This window comes from Chiloscyllium plagiosum, unplaced genomic scaffold (genome assembly GCF_037043375.1).
Source record: "Chiloscyllium plagiosum isolate Xiang-an unplaced genomic scaffold, Cpla_swu_hap1 HiC_scaffold_3, whole genome shotgun sequence".
Classification (NCBI taxonomy): Eukaryota; Metazoa; Chordata; class Chondrichthyes; order Orectolobiformes; family Hemiscylliidae; genus Chiloscyllium; species Chiloscyllium plagiosum.
In genome coordinates, this window is record NW_028270141.1 from 56,979,553 (window position 1) to 56,999,721 (window position 20,169).

Sequence of the window (20,169 nt, forward strand, 5' to 3'; positions counted from 1 at the left end):
TCACAAACCTTATTGAATTCTTTGAAAAGGTGACGAAGGAGGTTGATGAGGGGAAAGCGGTAGATGTGGTATATATGGATTTTAGTAAGGCGTTTGATAAGGTTCCCCATGGTAGGCTACTGCAGAAAATACGGAGATGTGGCATTGAGGGTGAGTTGGAGGTTTGGATTAGGAATTGGCTGGATGGAAGAAGACAGAGGGTAGTAGTTGATGGCAAAGTTTCTTCATGGAGTGCCGTCACTAGCGGTGTTCCGCAAGGATCTGTTTTGGGACCATTGCTGTTTGTCATTTTTATAAATGACCTGGAAGAGGGGTTAGAAGGTTGGGTGAGCAAGTTTGCGGACGATACGAAAGTCGGAGGAGTTGTTGACAGTGAGGAAGGATGTGGCAGGTTACAGCAGGATATAGAGAAGCTGCAGAGCTGGGCAGAAAGGTGGCAAATGGAATTCAATGTAGCTAAGTGTGAGGTGATTCACTTTGGGAAGAATAACAAAAAGATGGGGTACTGGGCTAATGGTCGGATACTTGGTAGTGTGGATGAGCAGAGGGATCTTGGTGTCCATGTACACAGATCTCTGAAAGTTGCCACCCAGGTAAATAGTGCAGTGAGGAAGGCATATGGCGTACTGGCTTTTATTGGTAGAGGAATTGAGTTCCGGAGTCTTGAGGTCATGTTGCAGTTGTATAAGACTCTGGTGCGGCCGCATCTGGAATATTGTGTGCAGTTTTGGTCGCCATACTATAGGAAGGATGTGGAGGCACTGGAACGGGTGCAGAGGAGGTTTACCAGGATGTTGCCTGGTATGGAAGGAAGATCGTATGAGGAAAGACTGAGACACTTGGGGCTGTTTTCATTAGAGAAAAGAAGGTTTAGGGGTGACTTGATTGAGGTGTACAAGATGATTAGGGGGTTAGATAGGGTTGACAGTGTGAACCTTTTCCCGCGTATGGAGTCGGGTATTACAAGGGGGCATAGCTTTAAATTAAGGGGGGGTAGATATAGGACTGAAGTTAGGGGTAGGTTCTTCACTCAGCGAGTCGTAAGTTCATGGAATGCCCTGCCAGTAGCAGTGGTGGACTCTCCCTCTTTATGGGCATTTAAGCGGGCATTGGATAGGCATATGGAGGATAGTGGGTTAGTATAGGTTAGGTGGGCTTGGATCGGCGCAACATCGAGGGCCAAAGGGCCTGTACTGCGCTGTATTCTTCTATGTTCTAAGTAGAACCGGGCAGTGCGGGGTTCCCAATCTATGAGGTTGAAAGCTGTTGGTGGAAGATCCCCTGAGGTGATGAGGTTGTGTACAGACTGGGAGATGATGGTTTGGTGAAGTCATGGTTGAGGGGGTGGGAGGAGGTGTCTTCAAGTTAGCACCTGGCTTCACCGATTTAGAGGTCAGAGCACCAAACTACCACTGCACAACCCCCCCCCCCCCCCCCCCCACCTTGCTGGTTTGATGGTGAGGTTGGGGTTGCGGCAGGGGCAGAGGAAGTAGAGGGCTGCGCGTTATGAGGGTGAGAGGTTGGAGTGGAGGATGGGGGTGGACAGGTTGAGGCGGTCAATGTCCCTGCAGCAGTTGGAAATAAAGAGGTTGAGGGCAGGTAACAGACTGGCATGGGGTGTCCAGGTGGATAGGGTATATTGGAGGCGGACAAGGGGGTCCTCGGAAGATGGGCAGGAGTCTTGGTGGGTCCAGTAACTGACGACTTTTTCTCCCGTCGAGGCTAAGTCGATGGAACAATGCACAATCTCGGAATAACGTTGAAATACTGCTTTATTGACAATGTCCAACCGGATCCACCAGAAGACAATTCCCATGTTGCCGAGTTGCAAATTTCCCAACGTGATAGGGTGGGAGGAAGTGGATGTGCTGATCATTCCGAGACCCCTTCATGTGACCTCATTCTAGGTCTGAAGGGTGCTTCCAGCACTGATCTCGGGCACAAACAGAGAGACTCCACCTCCACTCCCTCCATCCTCTTTCCAGCGTCAGTGGCAGGGCGGAGCAGCTGAAGGCAGCCGAGGCTGGGCTCAGCAGCAGTTAGAGAGGATGGTGGAAAAGTCAGGCTTAGGGAGGTGGTGCTGAGACGGAGGGCGCGGCTGCTCAGCAGACGATGCTGAGCGCCCAGCAACGAGCGGCGAGCTAAGTGGCGCTGCCTGGGCTGACAGCCGCTGCTCATTGACCACAAGCAGCCAGGGGTCTGGCTGTACGTGTCCCTCTCCTTGCCTCTGTCCCCAGGGGACGGAGCTGGACTGGCACTCCGGTGAAGATGTCGGCGCCGTTGGGCCCCCGCGGTCCTCAGCCGCCAGGCGCACCGGCCGAGATGCCGGACCTGAGCCATCTGACGGAGGAAGAGCGGGGCATCATCATGGCCGTGCTGCAGAGGCAGCGGGAGGAGGAGCAGAAGGAAGAGGCGATGTTAAAGTAAGGAGAATGTTTACACATTTATCGCCTCCTCTCCCTCAGTGAGAACGCAGAAGATGCTTCACCGAGGCTGAGTCGCCTTCGTATATTTGCTACTTTTATTTTGTTTTATACTTTATTTTGAAGCAGACCTTTTCTTATTCGAAATGAATTTGATGGATCGAAAAGCATCTTCTTATTTATTCTGTTTTGTTGTGATTACTTGTCAGTCAGACACCCCCCTCCCCCCGGTGTGTGCATTGCTTTTCAAATGTTCTCACCGGTCTATAGGTCTATGAAAAAATGGACGATGAAAAATATGCCATTATGAGCTCTTTATTCCAGTGATGTAGCTCAGGCCTTGTCTCGCAGGAAGTCGTCTCTATGAGATAATTCTTATGTCTTTATAAAGCAGGAAGCTTATGCATGATCCTAATTAAAGTCTTCGAGCTATCAAGGCTGAACGTATGAAGCTTGTTATCCATCTTCCTTTTTTCCCCCTATTCGGCTGTTCCCCACCCGCGCGCGCTTACATTTCTTCCCACAATATTGTATCTGATACAAGTACTTCATTCCCCTGAATAATCACTTGCTAGTGGTAAGCTGGGGTTGTATCGAAGAAATGATGAAACCCAGCAGGCCAAATACATGGTTAGGTAATTTTCTTTTGTTTAAACCGTGCTTCATCGGGATTTTAATATAAGCATTCAGGTTTTCAATATTAGCATTTCAAATAAGCGATTTAGATACTCCATCTATATACCAACAGAGATGTAGCACCATCAAGTTTGGTTATTCGCAAAACATAATGAGCATAAATATGAGCAATTTCCTGAACAAAAATGCTGGAAAAGCAGATGCATAAATTGGCTTCTGTAATGTGACTGAAATGTAGCTATCAAAGTAAAAGATATGTTTAGCATTAAGGGCACAAACCAAATCTTGTCACAGATGTACAGTACTTCATGATTAGTGGTATGTCTAGCATCCTAGTGCAAAATTGTTTGCTGTGCGTTCATTGTGTGCACACATGTTACATGTGTAGCATATGTATGTTACTAGGGTTCTAAGTATTATGTTAATATTTTGGAAGAATGAAAATGTTCAGTTTGTGGTAAAGTTAAGGATACTATAGTCCAAACCAATAGAAACTTGTTGAATTTCATTTTGACCTAAATTGAGCAAAACAAGCAAAAATTGGAATGTTTTTGTTCTTATGCTTGCCCTATGAATCTTTAATTTCTGAATTGCAGTTGCTATATGAACAGCAAATAATAATTGCACATTTTGTGCATTTTATCCACACGCTTCTATTTTACAGACTGTATATGGAAGGATTCTTATTAATTTAAAATGAAGTATTGGTATTTGAAACTTGCTCTTTAACTCATTAACTTGACATTAAAGTATGGTACTATGAAGGAACTTATTACTTTGCTTTCATATAGAATCTTTTGTTTAACATGTTTTTTTTCATATTTTATAAATTTCTCCTGCTTGGCTTAACAATGCTTCACAAGTGAAAACAACAAATGCTGGAGATCACAACTGGCCAGACAGCATCCATGGAGAGAGAGTTGATCAAGTCATCTAGACTTGAAACTTAATGTTGGGGGGGGGGGGGGGGCGTGAGTCGGGGGTACTGGTGGATATAAAATGTTGATAGTTTAGTTTAAGTGATCAGAATGTGAGCATGGCAGAACAATGACACGTCCACCTGCCAGATTTGAAAGAGCAATCCCAGCAGCTTCAGGAGGTGTATAAGTCGACATTTCAGGTGTAACCCGAAAGTCCTGAAGAAGGGTTGCACCCGAAATGTTGACTTCACCTCCTGAAGCTGCCTGGCTTGCTGTGTTCTTCCAGTCTCCTGCCTTTTTACTTTGGATTTCAGCATCTGCAGTTTTTTCATCTCTATCCAGATTTGAAAGAGCAAACAGTTCCACTGGGGTGGGTGGGGGATGGGGAGGAAGAGGAGAAGGAGAGAGTGGATATAAGAGGATGTAGCAAGTAAAGCTAAATGAAAGGGAAGAAACGGGGAATGTAACAAACCTGACACTTCATAAGTGTTGCGTGAAGAGAGAAAAACATGCAATTAACGAGATGCAGTCTAAATAAGTTTGAAATCTGTTTATATTTATGTTCTAAGGTATTTACAGATCTAATTTACAGAATTAGATATTGTAATGCTCTAAACATTTGTAAGTTGCTATTTTATGCTTGAATTTAATCATGAAATTTGAGTTCAAGTCTTTAGTTTTTTAGCAGCATGGTCTGGAAGTTTTAGTGCAATAATTTTTAAATTGGACATTTTAGCTATGTGTGTACAGTAGAAATGCATATTTCAGCCTCATAACTTGATCTATGTATAAAGCCTCATTGGTAATTTGACTTCCTCTTTCTCAGTTCTTTTGTTTGCTAGTCTTAACATATATATGTGGGGTTTGTCTGGTGATGAAGTGATCAAAGTAACCAGATGGGCATTGGCTGTACCAGAACTGTATATGCTTTTTTCGTTTTTACTTTTGAAAAACTTTGGAAAAAAAACTGACAGCTGGTAAATTAAGAACATCAAACTTTTAGTTTGAACTTACAATAGGAAAGTACTTTTCTGTGATGGTGAAATTTAGCAAATTAGTTAGATTAGATTACTTAGTGTGGAAACAGGCCCTTCGGCCCAACAAGTCCACACCGACCCGCCGAAGCGCAACCCACCCATACCCCTACATTTACCCCTTTAACCTAACACTACGGGCAATTTAGCATGGCCAATTCACCTGACCCGCACATCTTTGGACTGTGGGAGGAAACCGGAGCACCCGGAGGAAACCCACGCAGACACGGGGAGAATGTGCAAACTCCACACAGTCAGTCGCCTGAGTCGGGAATTGAACCCGGGTCTACAGGCGCTGTGAGGCAGCAGTGCTAACCACTGGGCCACCGTGCCGCCCAGTGTTATTCGTATAACACAGGAATGGCCTACCATGTCTTTGCCTACCATGATGCCATACTAAACTAATCATATCTGCCTTCACGTGGTCTGTTACCCTCCATTCCCAGTCTGTTCATGTGTCTGTCTTGAGTGCCTCTTAAATATTGCTAATGCCTCTGCCTGTACCACCTCCCTGGCCATGCCCCATTTATTAAAAAAAACTATCCTTGCACATCTTCTTTTAACCTTCTCTCTTCTCACTTTTAACCTAATATTTGACATTTCCAGCCTGGAGAAAAGACTCTGACTGTCCAACCTATCCCCCTATCCATGCCTCACATAATTTTATAGACTCCAGTCAGATCGCCTTCAGCCTGCAATGCTGTGGTGAAAACAATTCAAGTTTGTCCAAGCTGGGGCCAATGTCCAATGGTGTACTACAGGATCAGCGTTGGGTCTCTTTATTGTTTAGTGGTATATACAAATCATGTAGATGAAAAGTGGAAGCGATGATAATTAAGTTTTAGTTGATGCGGAGATTGACCGAGTTGTTGACAGAAAGGAGTGAGGTCTTAGATTACAGAAGGATTAGATTAGATTACATTACATTACAGCGTGGAAACAGGCCCTTCGGCCCAACAAGTCCACACTGACCCGCCGAAGCGCAACCCACCCATACCCCTACATTTACCCCTTACCTAACACAACAGGCAATTTAGCATGGCCAATTCACCTGACCTGCACATCTTTGGACTGTGGGAGGAAACCGGAGCACCTGGAGGAAACCCATGCAGACACGGGGAGAACGTGCAAACTCCACACAGTCAGTCGCCTGAGGCGGGAATTAAACCCGGGTACCTGGCGCTGTGAGGCAGCAATGCTAACCACTGAGTCACCGTGCTGCCCCTGTGGTAGATGGAATTTAACCCTGATAAGTGTGAGGTGATGCACTTTGGAAGAAGTAGCAAGACAAGGCATTACTCAATATATGGCAGGACACCAGGAATCTCAGAGGAACAGAGGGATTCCTTAGTCAATAGCAAGGGGGCATAATTTTAAAATAAAAAGCAGGAGGTTTACAGAGAACTTGAGGAAAACATTTTTCACCCATAGAGTGGTGGGTGTCTGGAATACACTGTCTGGGAGGGTAGTTGAGGTGGATAATCTCACAAATTTTAAAATGTATTGGGATGAGCACTTGAAATGTCACAATATGAGCCTAATGTAAATTTAGCGTGGTTTTAGTGCTACAGACTTGAAAGGCCAAAGGGCCACCTCGACACTGTGATTCTGAGATCCCAAAACTAGGTTTAACAGATTAATTTAGGTACTTACAAAATGTTAATTGCTTTAAATACATTTAAAGACACTTGCTTGTTGCAACATTTGAACAATGTTTGGTTGATAACCCTCAGAGGTGTTTCTCTAATACATAATGATGCATAATGGTTTTCTGATACATAATTGCAAAGAATGGTAAGGTAAAAGCCTGTCTCACCAACCACATTATATAGTTTAAATGAGGCAAATGATGACTACTCTTAAATTTCATGGAGTTACAGAGCCATACAGCATGGAAGTAGACCCTTTGGTCTCACTCGTCCATGATGACCAGATATCCTAAATTAATCTAATCCTGTTTGACAGCATTTGGCCCATATCCCTCTAAACCCTTCTTATTCATGTACCCATCCAGTTTAAATGTTGTAATTGTACCAGTCTCTACCACTTCCTCTGGCAGCTCATTCCATACACACACCACCCTCTGCATGGAAAAAGTTGCCCCTGAAGTCTCTTTAAATATTTTCCCCTCTGACCTTCAACTATGCCGCCTTGTTTTGGACTCCTGCACTCTAGGAAAAAGACCTTGGATATTTACCTTATCTATGGCATTCATGATTTTACAAACTTCTGTGAGGTCACCCCTCATCCTCTGCTCCAGGGAAAGTAGCCCCAGTCTGTTCAGCCTCTCCCTATAGGTCAAACCCTCCAATCTTGGCAACATGCTTAAAAATCCTTTCTGAACCCTTACAGGTTTCAAAACATCCTTCGTAATGCAGGGTGGCAATAATTGAATGTAGTACTCCAAAAGTGTCCTAACTAATTTATTTTCACAAAGAATGTAGGATGGGTCTTGGTGAGTGACAGTGTACTTGTGAGAATACATACAGCTTGGTTTGCCCAACTAATATACGTAACACTATGGGCAATTTAGCATGGCCAATTCATCTAACCTGCACATCACCTGGAGGAAACCCACACAGACACGGGGAGAATGTGCAAACTCAACACAGACAGTTGCCCAAGGTGGGAACTGAACCCAAGTCCCTGGCGCTGTGAGGCAGCAGTGCTAACCACTGAGTAAACTATGTGAACCAGTGTACTTTGGAGCCTGGATTGAAGGTCACCAGATTTGCTTTGTTATCAACTCAAGGATGGGCCTAGACTTGGTATTGTGTGATGAGGAAGGAATAATTGGCAGACTACCTGTATTCTGTCATATTATGGTCACTCTATCCTTGGGGAAGAGTGACCATAATATGACAGAATTCTGCTTTAAGGTGAAGAGTGACGTTGATTTTGAAACAAGAAACTAAATAAAGGAAAATATGATGGCATGTGGTGTGAGCTGGCTATGATAAATTTTGGATCGTTACTTAGACCAATGATGGTGGATAGGCAATGGCAAATGTTTAAAACATGCAAACTGCAACAATTGTTCATTCCAATTTGGCACATTAATAAAAGGTGGCCTGTCCATGCTAACAAGAAAAATTAAATCCAAGGAAGGGGCACAAATAGTAGCATACCTGGGAGAAGTTTAAATTTCAGCAAAGGAGGGCAAAGGGATTGAATAAGAGGAGAGGAAAATACAGTATGAGCACAACCTTGCGGGGGACATAAAAACTGCATTTTACTATCAAGAATCACAATTCACCCTCAATCCATCAACTTAAATGCTCCACCCACCTGGTTTCCTGTTCCTGGGTAGAGACAAAAATACTCCAGATACTGGAATCCAGTGTAGACAAACAGAAAGCTTGAAGAACAAAGCAAGCTAGACAGCATCAAGAGTTGGAGAAGTTGAAGTTTCAGGTATTTACTGTTTCTCAGGAGCATGGTTGAGGGAGGCAGAGAACGTCTTCAAAGTGCACATCCTTCGAGGAGACTTTGTAGTGGTACAAACTTGGTTAGAGTCAAAAGAAAAACTGCAGATGCTGGAATCCAAGGTTGACAAACAGGAGTCTGGAAGAACACAGCAAGCCAGGCAGCATCAGGAGGTGGAGAAGTCAATATTTTGGGAATTAATCCTTCTTCAGGGCCCAAACTACACCTGCCTCTTTGTCAGTTATGTTGAACAGTCACTCTTCAGTATGTATACTGCTGTTCCCCAACTCTTCCACCATAACGTTGATGACTGCATTTATGCGGCATCCTGTACCCAGGCTGAACTGGAGCAGTTATAGAGTCATAGAGACCTGTCCACGCCGACCAGATATCCCAACCCAATTTCGTCCCAGCACCCAGCCCATATCTCTCCAAACCCTTACTATTCATATACCCATCCAAATGCCTCTTAAATTGTACCAGCCTTTTCCACTTCCTTTGGCAGCTCATTCCATACACGTACCACCCTCTGCGTGAAAAAGGTGCCCGTTAGGTCTCTTTTATATCTTTCCCTTCTCACCCCAAATCTATGCCCTCTAGTCCTGGACTCCCTGACCCCAGGTAAAAGGCTTTGCCTATTTATCCTATCCATGCCCCTCATAATTTTGTAAACCTCTATAAGGTTACCCCTCGGCCTCCGACGCTCCAGGGAAAATAGTCCCAGCCTGTTCAGCCTCTCCCTATAGCTCAAATCCTCCAACCCTGGCAACATCCTTGTAAATCTTTTCTGAACCCTTTCAAGTTTCACAACATCTTTCCGATAGGAAGAAGACCAGAATTGCACGCAATATTCTAACAGTGGCCTAACCAATGTCCTGTACAGCCGCAACATGACCTCCCAACTCCTGTACTCAATACTCTGACCAATAAAGGAAAGCATACCAAATGCCTTCTTCACTATCCTATCTATCTGCAACTCCACTTTCAAGGAACTATGAACCTGCACTCCAAGGTCTCTTTGTTCAGCAACACTCCCTAGGACCTTCCATTTAGTGTGTAAGTCCTGCTAAGATTTGCTTTCCCAAAATGCAGCACCTTGCATTTATCTGAATTAAACTCCATCTGCCACTTCTCAGCCCATTGGCCCATCTGGTCCAGATCCTGTTGTAATCTGAGGTAACCCTCTTCGCTGTCCACTACACTTCTAATTTTGGTGTCATCTGCAAACTTACTAACTGTACCTCTTATGCTCGCATCCAAATCATTTATGTAAATGACAAAAGTAGAGGACCCAGCACTGATCCTTGTTGCACTCCACTGGTCACAGGCCTCCAGTCTAAAAAACAACCCTCCACCACCACCCTCTGTCTTCTACCTTTGAGCCAGTTCTGTATCCAAATGGCTAATTCTTCCTTTATTCCATGAGATCTAACCTTGCTAATCAGTCTCCCATGGGGAACCTTGACGAACGCCTTACTGAAGTCCATATAGATCACATCTACTGCTCTGCCCTCATCAATCTTCTTTGTTACTTCTTCGAAAAACTCAATCAAGTTTGTGAGACATGATTTCCCACAAAGCCATGTTGACTATCCCTAATTAGTCCTTGCCTTTCCAAACACATGTACATCCTGTCCCTCAGGAATCCATCCAACAACTTGCCCACCACCGAGGTCAGGCTCACTGGTCTATAGTTCCCTGGCTTGTCTTTACTGCCCTTCTTAAACAGTGGCACCACGTTTGCCAGCCTCCAGTCTTCTGGCACCTCACCTGTGAATATCGATGATACAAGTATCTCAGCAAGAGGCCCAGCAATCACTTCTCTAGCTTCCCACAGAGTTCTCGGGTACACCTGATCAAGTCCTGGGGATTTATCCATCTTTAATCGTTTCAAGACATCCAGCACTTCCTCCTCTGTAATCTGGACATTTTGCAAGATGTCACCATTTATTTCCCTACATTCTATATCTTCCATATCCTTTTCCACAATAAATACTGATGCAAAATATTAATTTAGTCTCTTCCCCCATTTTCTGTGGCTCAACACAAAGCCCGCCTTGCTGATCTTTGAGGGGCCCTATTCTCTCCCTGTTTACCCTTTTGTCCTTAATATATTTGTAAAAACCCTTTGGATTCTCCTTAATTCTATTTGCCAAAGCTATCTCATGTCCCCTTTTTGCCCTCCTGATTTCCCTCTTAAGTATACTCCTACTTCCTTTACACTCTTCTAAGGATTCACTCGATCTATCATGTCTATACCTGACAGATGTTTCCTTCTTTTTCTTAACCAATCCCTCAATTTCTTTAGTCATCCAGCAATCCCTGTACCTACCAGCTTCCCTTTTACCCTGACAGGAATATACTTTCTCTGGATTCTTGTTATCTCATTTCTGAAGGCTTCCAATTTTCCAGCCGTTCCTTTACCTGCGAACATCTGCCCCCAATCAGCTTTTGAAAGTTCTTGCCTATTACCATCAAAATTGGCCTTTCTCCAATTTAGAACTTCAACTTTTAGATCTGGTCTATCCTTTTCTATCACTATTTAAAAACGAATAGAATTATGGTCGCTGGCCCCAAAGTGCTCCCCCATTGACACCTCAGTCACTTGCTCTGCCTTATTTCCCAAGAGTAGCTCAAGTTTTGCACCTTCTCTAGTAGGTACATTCACATACTGAATCAGAAAATTGCCTTGTACGCACTTAAGAAATTCCTCTCCATCTAAACCTTTAACACTATGGCAGTCCCAAACGATGTTTGGAAAGTTAAAATCCCCTACCATAACTACCCTAGTATTCTTACAGATGGCTGAGATCGCCTTACAAGTTTGTTTCTCAATTTCCCTCTGACGATTAGGGGGTCTGTAATACAATGCCAATAAGGTGATCATCCCTTTCTTATTTCTCAGTTCCACCTAAATAACTTCCCTGGATGTGTCTCTGGGAATATCCTCCCTCAGTACAGCTGTAATGCTATCCCTTATCAAAAATGCCACTTCCCTTCCTCTCTTGCCTCCCTTTCTATCCTTCCTGTGTCCTGGAACATTAAACTGCCAGTCCTGCCCATCCCTGAGCCATGTTTCTGTAATTGCTATGATATCCCAGTCCCATGTTGCTAACCATGCCCTCAGTTCAACTGCCTTCCCTGTTAGGTTCCTTGCAAAGAAATAAATGCAGTTTAATTTATTAGTCCTAACCATGTCCTTGCCTGCCCTGACTGTTTGATTCACTTCTGTTCTCAACTGTACCAGTCCCAGATTGATCTCTTTCCTCACTATCTACCTGGGTCCCACTGCCCCCCCATCTTACTAGTTTAAATCCTCCCAAGCAGGTCTAGCAAATTTCCCTGCCAGTATGTTAGTCCCCTTCCAATTTAGGTGCAATCTGTTCTTCCTGTACAGGTCACTTCTACTCCAAAAGAGATTCCAATGATCCAAAAATGTGAATCCTTTTCCCATACACCAGCTCCTCAGCCATGCATTCATCTGCTCTCTCCTCCTACCCCTGCCCTCACTAGCTCGTAGCACTGGGAGTAATCCAGATATTACTACCCTTGAGGACCTCCTTTTTAAATTTCTGCCTAACTCTCTGTAATCTCCCTTCAGAATCTCAACCTTTTCCCTTGCTGTATTGTTGGTTCCAATGTGGATGATGACCTCTTGCTGGCCCCTCTCCCCCGTGAGATCATTCTGCAGCCTCTCTGAGACATCCTTGATCCTGGCACCAGGGAAACAACACACCATTCTGCTTTTTCTCTGCTGGCCACAGAAACGTCTGTCTGTACTTTGGACTACAGAATCTCCTAACACAATTGATCTTTTAGAAGCCGACCTACCCCTCGTTGCATTAGAGCCAGTTTCAATATCAGAAACTTGGCTGCTCGTGCTACGTTCCCCTGAGAATCCATCACCCCCTACATTTTCCAAAACAGCATACCTGTTTGAAATAGGTATATCCACAAAAGACTCCTGCCCTAGGTGCCGACCTCTCTTACCCTTCCTGGAGTTAATCCATCTATATGACTTTATCTGAGACATCATCTCCCCCCCGCCTATAACTGTCATCCATCACAATCTGTTGCTGTTGCAAATTCCTCATCGCTTCTATCTGTCTCTCCAACCGATCCACTCGATCTGATAAGATTCGCATCCAACAGCATTTATGGCAGATATAATCTGCAGTAACCCTTAAACTCTCTTTAAACTCCCACCTCTAACAAGAAGTACATATCACTGCAAAGGCCATTTTTGCTCCTTCACAATCTACAGTCCCAGAAAATAACACTGTCTTATTTCTCTACAAAACACTGCACCAGGTTAAATTAAGAGCTATGGCTTATATTTTAAATTTAATCAAGAGACTTATCTCCAAAAACATACAATCCAGAAAGAATCTACTGTACTCACTAATACAGCCTTTCTCTTGGACAGACTTAAAACAACAATTAACTTATCTGATTCTGTGAACTTCGCCCAAACCGGTTCCTCCAAGATTAGTTGTGAAATTCACTGCTTGTTAATTTTCCCAGATGCACTCCAATGTCCAGCGACACATGAATTCAAAAACAGCAAAGGCAGTAACTCTGCATGTTTATTCTCTTTTGTTTTTTTTTCTCTCTCTTTCTGTCCCTCTCTCTCTCTCCTGCACTGACCTCACCATGTGCTTCCTTTGCCTGCTCTTCTCCCTTTTAAAACTGCTGTTGTTTTGACTTTTTTTTTTCCAAAGTTCCAAAACAATGCAATAGCATTTAAAACATTAATTGCTGCTCCTAGAATTCAAGGAAATCACCTCCAGGCACCTAAAATACCTCAAAAAAAGGAGCAGCTCTTACAGACAGAAATTTTTCCTGTCCTCCATCTTGGATTACTCAGAATCCTACATTACTCCATAGACTTTGCTGACAACTTCCACCCTGCCCTCAAATTCACTTGGTCTATGTTAGACCTCTCTCTCTCTCTCTCTCTCTCTCTCTCTCTCTCTCTCTCTGTCCACTCCCTCTATCTCTCTCTCTCACTCCAACCCTCCACTCACACCGCAACCCACCATTCTCACACTGCAACCCTCCACTCTCTCTCCGCACCACTCATTCTCCACACACTACTGTCTCTCCCTCCCTGCCCCCTTCTCTATATCCGTGTCTCTTGCTACACCTCTCACTCTCGTTCTCCTTCTCGCCCCGTTGTGTCTCGCTCACCCGCTTTCATGCTCTCGCCCCCTCTCTATCTTTAGCTCTACTATACACACGGTATCCCCCGCACCCCTCTTGCTATATCTCTTTCTATACCTCCCCTCTCCACCTCCCACCCTCCACCTTCCGCCCCATCTCCACTTCATCCCCTCCACCCCCCCTCCTCCCCCTCTCTCTCTGCTGCCCCCTCTCTGCCCCCTCTCTCTGTCCCCCTCTCTCCCCATAACCCCCCAATCTCTCCCCACACCCACCCCACTCTCTCTCTTCACACCCCTCCTCTCTCCCCACACCTCTCCACTCTCTCTCCATCCCCCCTCCACTCTCTCTCCATCCCCCCTCCACTCTCTCTCCATCCCCCTCCACTCTCTCTCCATCCCCCCTCCACTCTCTCTCCATCCCCCCTCCACTCTCTCTCCATCCCCCTCTCCACCCCTCCCTCTCTCTCCATCCCCCTCCACTCTCTCTCCATCCCCCTCCACTCTCTCTCCATCCCCCCTCCACTCTCTCATCCCCTCACTCTCCCTCCATCCCCCTCCACTCTCTCCATCCCCCCTCCACTCTCTCTCCATCCCCCCTCCACTCTCTCTCCATCCCCCCTCCACTCTCTCTCCATCCCCCCTCCACTCTCTCTCCATCCCCCCTCCACTCTCTCTCCATCCCCCCTCCACTCTCTCTCCATCCCCCCTCCACTCTCTCTCCATCCCCCCTCCACTCTCTCTCCTCCCCCCACTCCTCTCCTCCACTCTCCCTCTCACCCCCTCCACTCTCTCTCCACCCCCCCTCCACTCTCTCTCCACCCCCCCTCCACTCTCTCTCCACCCCCCCTCCACTCTCTCTCCACCCCCCCTCCACTCTCTCTCCACCCCCCCTCCACTCTCTCTCCACCCCCCCTCCACTCTCTCTCCACCCCCCCTCCACTCTCTCTCCACCCCCCCTCCACTCTCTCTCCACCCCCCCTCCACTCTCTCTCCACCCCCCCTCCACTCTCTCTCCACCCCCCCTCCACTCTCTCTCCACCCCCCCTCCACTCTCTCTCCACCCCCCCTCCACTCTCTCTCCACCCCCCCTCCACTCTCTCTCCACCCCCCCTCCACTCTCTCTCCACCCCCCCTCCACTCTCTCTCCACCCCCCCTCCACTCTCTCTCCACCCCCCCTCCACTCTCTCTCCACCCCCCCTCCACACTCTCTCCACCCCCCCTCCACACTCTCTCCACCCCCCCTCCACACTCTCTCCACCCCCCCTCCACTCTCTCTCCACCCCCCCTCCACTCTCTCTCCACCCCCCCTCCACTCTCTCTCCACCCCCCCTCCACTCTCTCTCCACCCCCCCTCCACTCTCTCTCCACCCCCCCTCCACTCTCTCTCCACCCCCCCTCCACTCTCTCTCCACCCCCCCTCCACTCTCTCTCCACCCCCCCTCCACTCTCTCTCCACCCCCCCTCCACTCTCTCTCCACCCCCCCTCCACTCTCTCTCCACCCCCCCTCCACTCTCTCTCCACCCCCCCTCCACTCTCTCTCCACCCCCCCTCCACTCTCTCTCCACCCCCCCTCCACTCTCTCTCCACCCCCCCTCCACTCTCTCTCCACCCCCCCTCCACTCTCTCTCCACCCCCCCTCCACTCTCTCTCCACCCCCCCTCCACTCTCTCTCCACCCCCCCTCCACTCTCTCTCCACCCCCCCTCCACTCTCTCTCCACCCCCCCTCCACTCTCTCTCCACCCCCCCTCCACTCTCTCTCCACCCCCCCTCCACTCTCTCTCCACCCCCCCTCCACTCTCTCTCCACCCCCCCTCCACTCTCTCTCCACCCCCCCTCCACTCTCTCTCCACCCCCCCTCCACTCTCTCTCCACCCCCCCTCCACTCTCTCTCCACCCCCCCTCCACTCTCTCTCCACCCCCCCTCCACTCTCTCTCCACCCCCCCTCCACTCTCTCTCCACCCCCCCTCCACTCTCTCTCCACCCCCCCTCCACTCTCTCTCCACCCCCCCTCCACTCTCTCTCCATCCCCCCCTCCACTCTCTCTCCATCCCCCCCTCCCCTCTCTCTCCATCCCCCCCTCCCCTCTCTCTCCATCCCCCCCTCCCCTCTCTCTCCATCCCCCCCTCCCCTCTCTCTCCATCCCCCCCTCCCCTCTCTCTCCATCCCCCCCTCCCCTCTCTCTCCATCCCCCCTCCCCTCTCTCTCTCCATCCCCCCCTCCCCTCTCTCCCCGCATCCCCCCCTCCCCTCTCTCCCCGCATCCCCCCCCTCCCCTCTCTCCCCGCATCCCCCCCCCTCCCCTCTCTCCCCGCATCCCCCCCCCTCCCCTCTCTCCCCGCATCCCCCCCCCTCCCCTCTCTCCCCGCATCCCCCCCCCCTCCCCTCTCTCCCCGCATCCCCCCCCCCTCCCCTCTCTCCCCGCATCCCCCCCCCTCCCCTCTCTCCCCGCATCCCCCCCCCTCCCCTCTCTCCCCGCATCCCCCCCCCTCCCCTCTCTCCCCGCATCCCCCCCCCTCCCCTCTCTCCCCGCATCCCCCCCCCTCCCCTCTCTCCCCGCATCCCCCCCCTCCCCTCTCTCCCCGCATCCCCCCCCTCCCCTCTCTCCCCGCATCCCCCCCCTCCCCTCTCTCCCCGCATCCCCCCCCTCCCCTCTCTCCCCGCATCCCCCCCCTCCCCTCTCTCCCCGCATCCCCCCCCCTCCCCTCTCTCCCCGCATCCCCCCCCTCCCCTCTCTCCCCGCATCCCCCCCCCTCCCCTCTCTCCCCGCATCCCCCCCCCTCCCCTCTCTCCCCGCATCCCCCCCCCTCCCCTCTCTCCCCGCATCCCCCCCCCCTCCCCTCTCTCCCCGCATCCCCCCCCCTCCCCTCTCTCCCCGCATCCCCCCCCCTCCCCTCTCTCCCCGCATCCCCCCCCCTCCCCTCTCTCCCCGCATCCCCCCCCCCCCCTCTCTCCCCGCATCCCCCCCCCCCCTCTCTCCCCGCATCCCCCCCCCCCCCTCTCTCCCCGCATCCCCCCCCTCCCCTCTCTCCCCGCATCCCCTCTCTCCCCGCATCCCCCCCCTCCCCTCTCTCCCCGCATCCCCCCCCCTCCCCTCTCTCCCCGCATCCCCCCCCTCCCCTCGCTCCCCGCAACCCCCCTCCCCTCGCTCGCTCCCTAACTCTCTCTCCCCCTCTCTATCTCTTGCTCTACCATGCTTACTGTCTCTCCTGCAGCCCTCTCCCTCATACCCCCGTCTCTCTCTCTGTCTCTCTCTCTCTGTCTCTCTCTCTCTGTCTCTCTCTCTCTGTCTCTCTCTCTCTGTCTCTCTCTCTCTGTCTCTCTCTCTCTGTCTCTCTGTCTCTATGCACCCTCTGCGCTCTGTCCGTCTTTCCCCCCCCCCCCCCCCCACCATCACCATGCTCTCTCTGTCAGTCCCCAACCCTGCTGTCTGTCCCACCCATGGTCTCCCCTCCTGCTCTCTTTTGACTCACTCTCTCTCCTCCCCCAGCTCCCTGTCACTGTCCCCATGCCCAGCCAATCTTCCCATCCCTCCCACTCTCCACAACCCCTCTCCGCCACTCTCACTTCTCTCTGTCTCTATACCTCTCTCTACCTTGCTGTCTCTCCTATGCCATGTCTCTTTCCCGCCCCCACCTCGCTCTCTCTCTCCTGCCTCTTAATTATTTTAAGCATCTAAAATAGATTGCCTTCTTATCTGAATATAAATCAAATTAACAAAGTTCATCAACATGGCTTTGATTTGATGGATTTGTCTCCTTATGGCTTTATATTGTTAATGAATTCTCTCTGGAATCAAAATCCAACGTATATATCCTTCCTAAGTTAAGGTGAGCAAAACTGTGCCCAGAATGAACTTTCTAATGTGTGTTTCATTTCTCATTAGCATTTCTGAGCTAATGTTTCATTGTATATTCATGTAAGACAGCTACACTTCCCAGATAGCTAAAGCCCTTTGCTGGTAGGTTTGTTTCATGCTTCCTCATGCAGCTTGTATTTGAGAACAGAGTAGAATTATTTAAGGGCTACAAGGCAGAAAGATGCCTAAAAGACTTCATGTCACTACCGTTTCTGTGCAAGAGCTTTTTGAGTGGTCTTGCCACTCAAAAGGCTAGGGCTGCCTTTTCCTTTAAGCTCTGTAGTTTTATGTATGATCCAATTCCCTTTTGAAAGCCTTAACTACATCTGCCTCCACTATACTGTCAGGCAGTACAATCCAAATTCTAAAAGACTGCTGTGCTGAAGAAAAACTGCATTTCCTCACTCACTTTTGCTTTTTTTGCCACTTCACCTTAAATCTGTGCCTTTGTGTTTTCCCACCAATGTTTCTGCCTTTCTAATTTGTCTAGATTACTCATGATTTTGAACATATGAGCCCTTGAGCCTGCTCTGTCATTCAGCAAGATTTCCATAATAGGATTATAGCTGATCTGATTTTAACCTCAACTCCATGTTCCTGCTTACCCCAGATTATCTTTCACCCTCTTGCTAACTAAGAATCTATCTGCCTAAGCTTTAAAAATATTCAAGGATTTCCATCACATTTTCAGGACAAGTGTTTAAAAAGACGATATAACAAGATTATATAACTGGTTCAGCTAAGTTAAGAGGTCCCAGCACTGATCCTTGTGGCGCACCTCTTATTACTATTTGCCTACTCTCTGTTCCTGTTAGCCAACCAATTTGCTACCCACATATCATGAGCTTTTATTTTTCTCATTGATGTTTGATACACTTATACAATTTTGTTTTTTAAAATCTAAGGCCAATACACCTGGAAAGGATTCCCTTTTCACCTCTATTAAATCTCTCTGAACCTTTCCTAAGGAGAGCAGCCTCAGCTTCTCCAATCTAGTGACAAAATTGAAGTCTTCCCCCGAAACAATTCTCATAAAGAGTCTCGCATTTTTGCAATGAATTGTATGTGTATTTGTTACATTCATTCAGGCAGCAAGGGTCATCTGTTTGTGGACCTCACAAGGTCTAAGTGTCTTGTCTCAGAAGCTCTAGCCTAGGGCTTACAGGAAAGGGTAGGGCTGTTAGAATGGAGTGTAATTGATATATTTATGTTGTACGTTTCCATAATTAATGATAGGTATTGGATTGGTATTGACACAAGAATTATGTATATATGCAATCTTTAAATAATTCTGTTGATGTCAAGTTTATTGCATATAATTTCGTGATGCTGTTGCTTTTTTGTCACAGAACTCATTGAAGCTCACTGATCAACAGACATTTTGGTTGAAGGATCCCTTTTCAAATGCAATAGTAATCAGAGACCCCATTTAAATTATGATTATGTAAAATAGTCTTTATTATGAAAGTGCCATAAATTAAAATTGTTTCAATAATACTGTGAGCAAAGCAAGTAGTTACTCATTAACCAGGTGACTATGCTTGCCTGTTACTATAGATGCTCATAAATCATTTGTATAAAAGATTTGTTAAATGGAAGTAGATGGAATTGCAGATCATAGCCACAAAAATACTGTTTCTTAAAAAATTGTTGTGCTGAAAAGCACAAATTAGATAAAATGAGATACTCGGCAGATCTGCCTGTACCTTACTGTTAACTCTGTTTCCCTCTGCACAAATGCTTCTAGATCAGCTGACTATGAGTATCACTTTTGTTTTTATTTCAGATTTCGAGCATTATTGGTGGTTTGCTTCCAATTTACATGATTTAATAAAACATTAGCTGTGCAGAACACTGACTGAGACGTCTGACAATCTAGCCTGTTTCATTGAATGACGTATACCGATACAAGAATGAAAGAATCCCTTTGGCCCAACATGTCCACACCAACCCTCTGAAGAGAAACCCACCCAGACCCATTCCCCTCCCTTATTGTCCTATATTTGCCCTGACTAATGCACCTAACCTGCACACTATGGGGCAATTTAGCATGGCCAATTCACCTAACCTGCATATCTTTGGATTGTGGGAGGAAACTAGAGCACCTGGAGGAAACCCATACAGATGTAGGGAGAATGCGTAAACTCTGCACAGACAGTCGCCTGAGGCTGGAATCGAACCTGGGTCCCGGGTGCTGTGAGGCAGCTGTGCTAACCACTGAGCCACCATAATTCTGAAGAGGCTGCAGCATCTGTTAACAGAACCCTCCTGTGCAAAAAACCTCAGTGATTTGACCAGCTGTCTTCAGTGGCTATGTGATGATGTAAAATGCAAGCCATTCATGCACCCTTGGTAATGGTCCACATGGCCTTACCCAGAAAGCATTTTCTCACATTATTTCATAGCCTCTGAAAGTCTGTAGTATCCTGCGTTGAAAATCCTGTTTCTCAGTGGCATTCTTTTCATTTTATCACTCCAACATGAAGATAATATTATAGGAAAGGTAAATCAAAACTTGCAGATTATATTTGAGATGGGCTTTGCCCAGTTTTGTTTCCTGTTATCCTTTGCTTTCAGACTGCTTCCTTGACCATCTTGTCTCCTTCTTCCCCTCCTGAGCCCCACCTCTGACTCAGCACCCTTACTTACAGCACTTCAAATTTTTGTTCACTTATTTGGTACTTGTTACCAGTCAGTTCCCAAAATAAC

General features: G+C 47.6%; 1 protein-coding gene across 17 annotated transcripts in view; it reads left to right on the forward strand.

Moving 5' to 3' along the window:
* Positions 1-1,863: 1,863 nt before the first annotated feature.
* rims1a (regulating synaptic membrane exocytosis 1a) overlaps positions 1,864-20,169 on the forward strand; it is an 857,383-nt gene continuing 839,077 nt past the window's right edge. For 4 of the 17 annotated variants that reach the window (XM_087979575.1, XM_087979613.1, XM_087979584.1 and 1 more), the window contains exon 1: positions 1,872-2,423. In XM_087979575.1, the coding sequence (XP_087835701.1) occupies positions 2,269-2,423 (155 nt within the window). In that variant the 5' untranslated portion in view covers positions 1,872-2,268. Of the gene's footprint in view, positions 2,424-20,169 lie in introns of all 17 variants that reach the window. The other 13 variants (XM_087979629.1, XM_087979654.1, XM_087979592.1 and 10 more) reach the window with 9 other exon arrangements.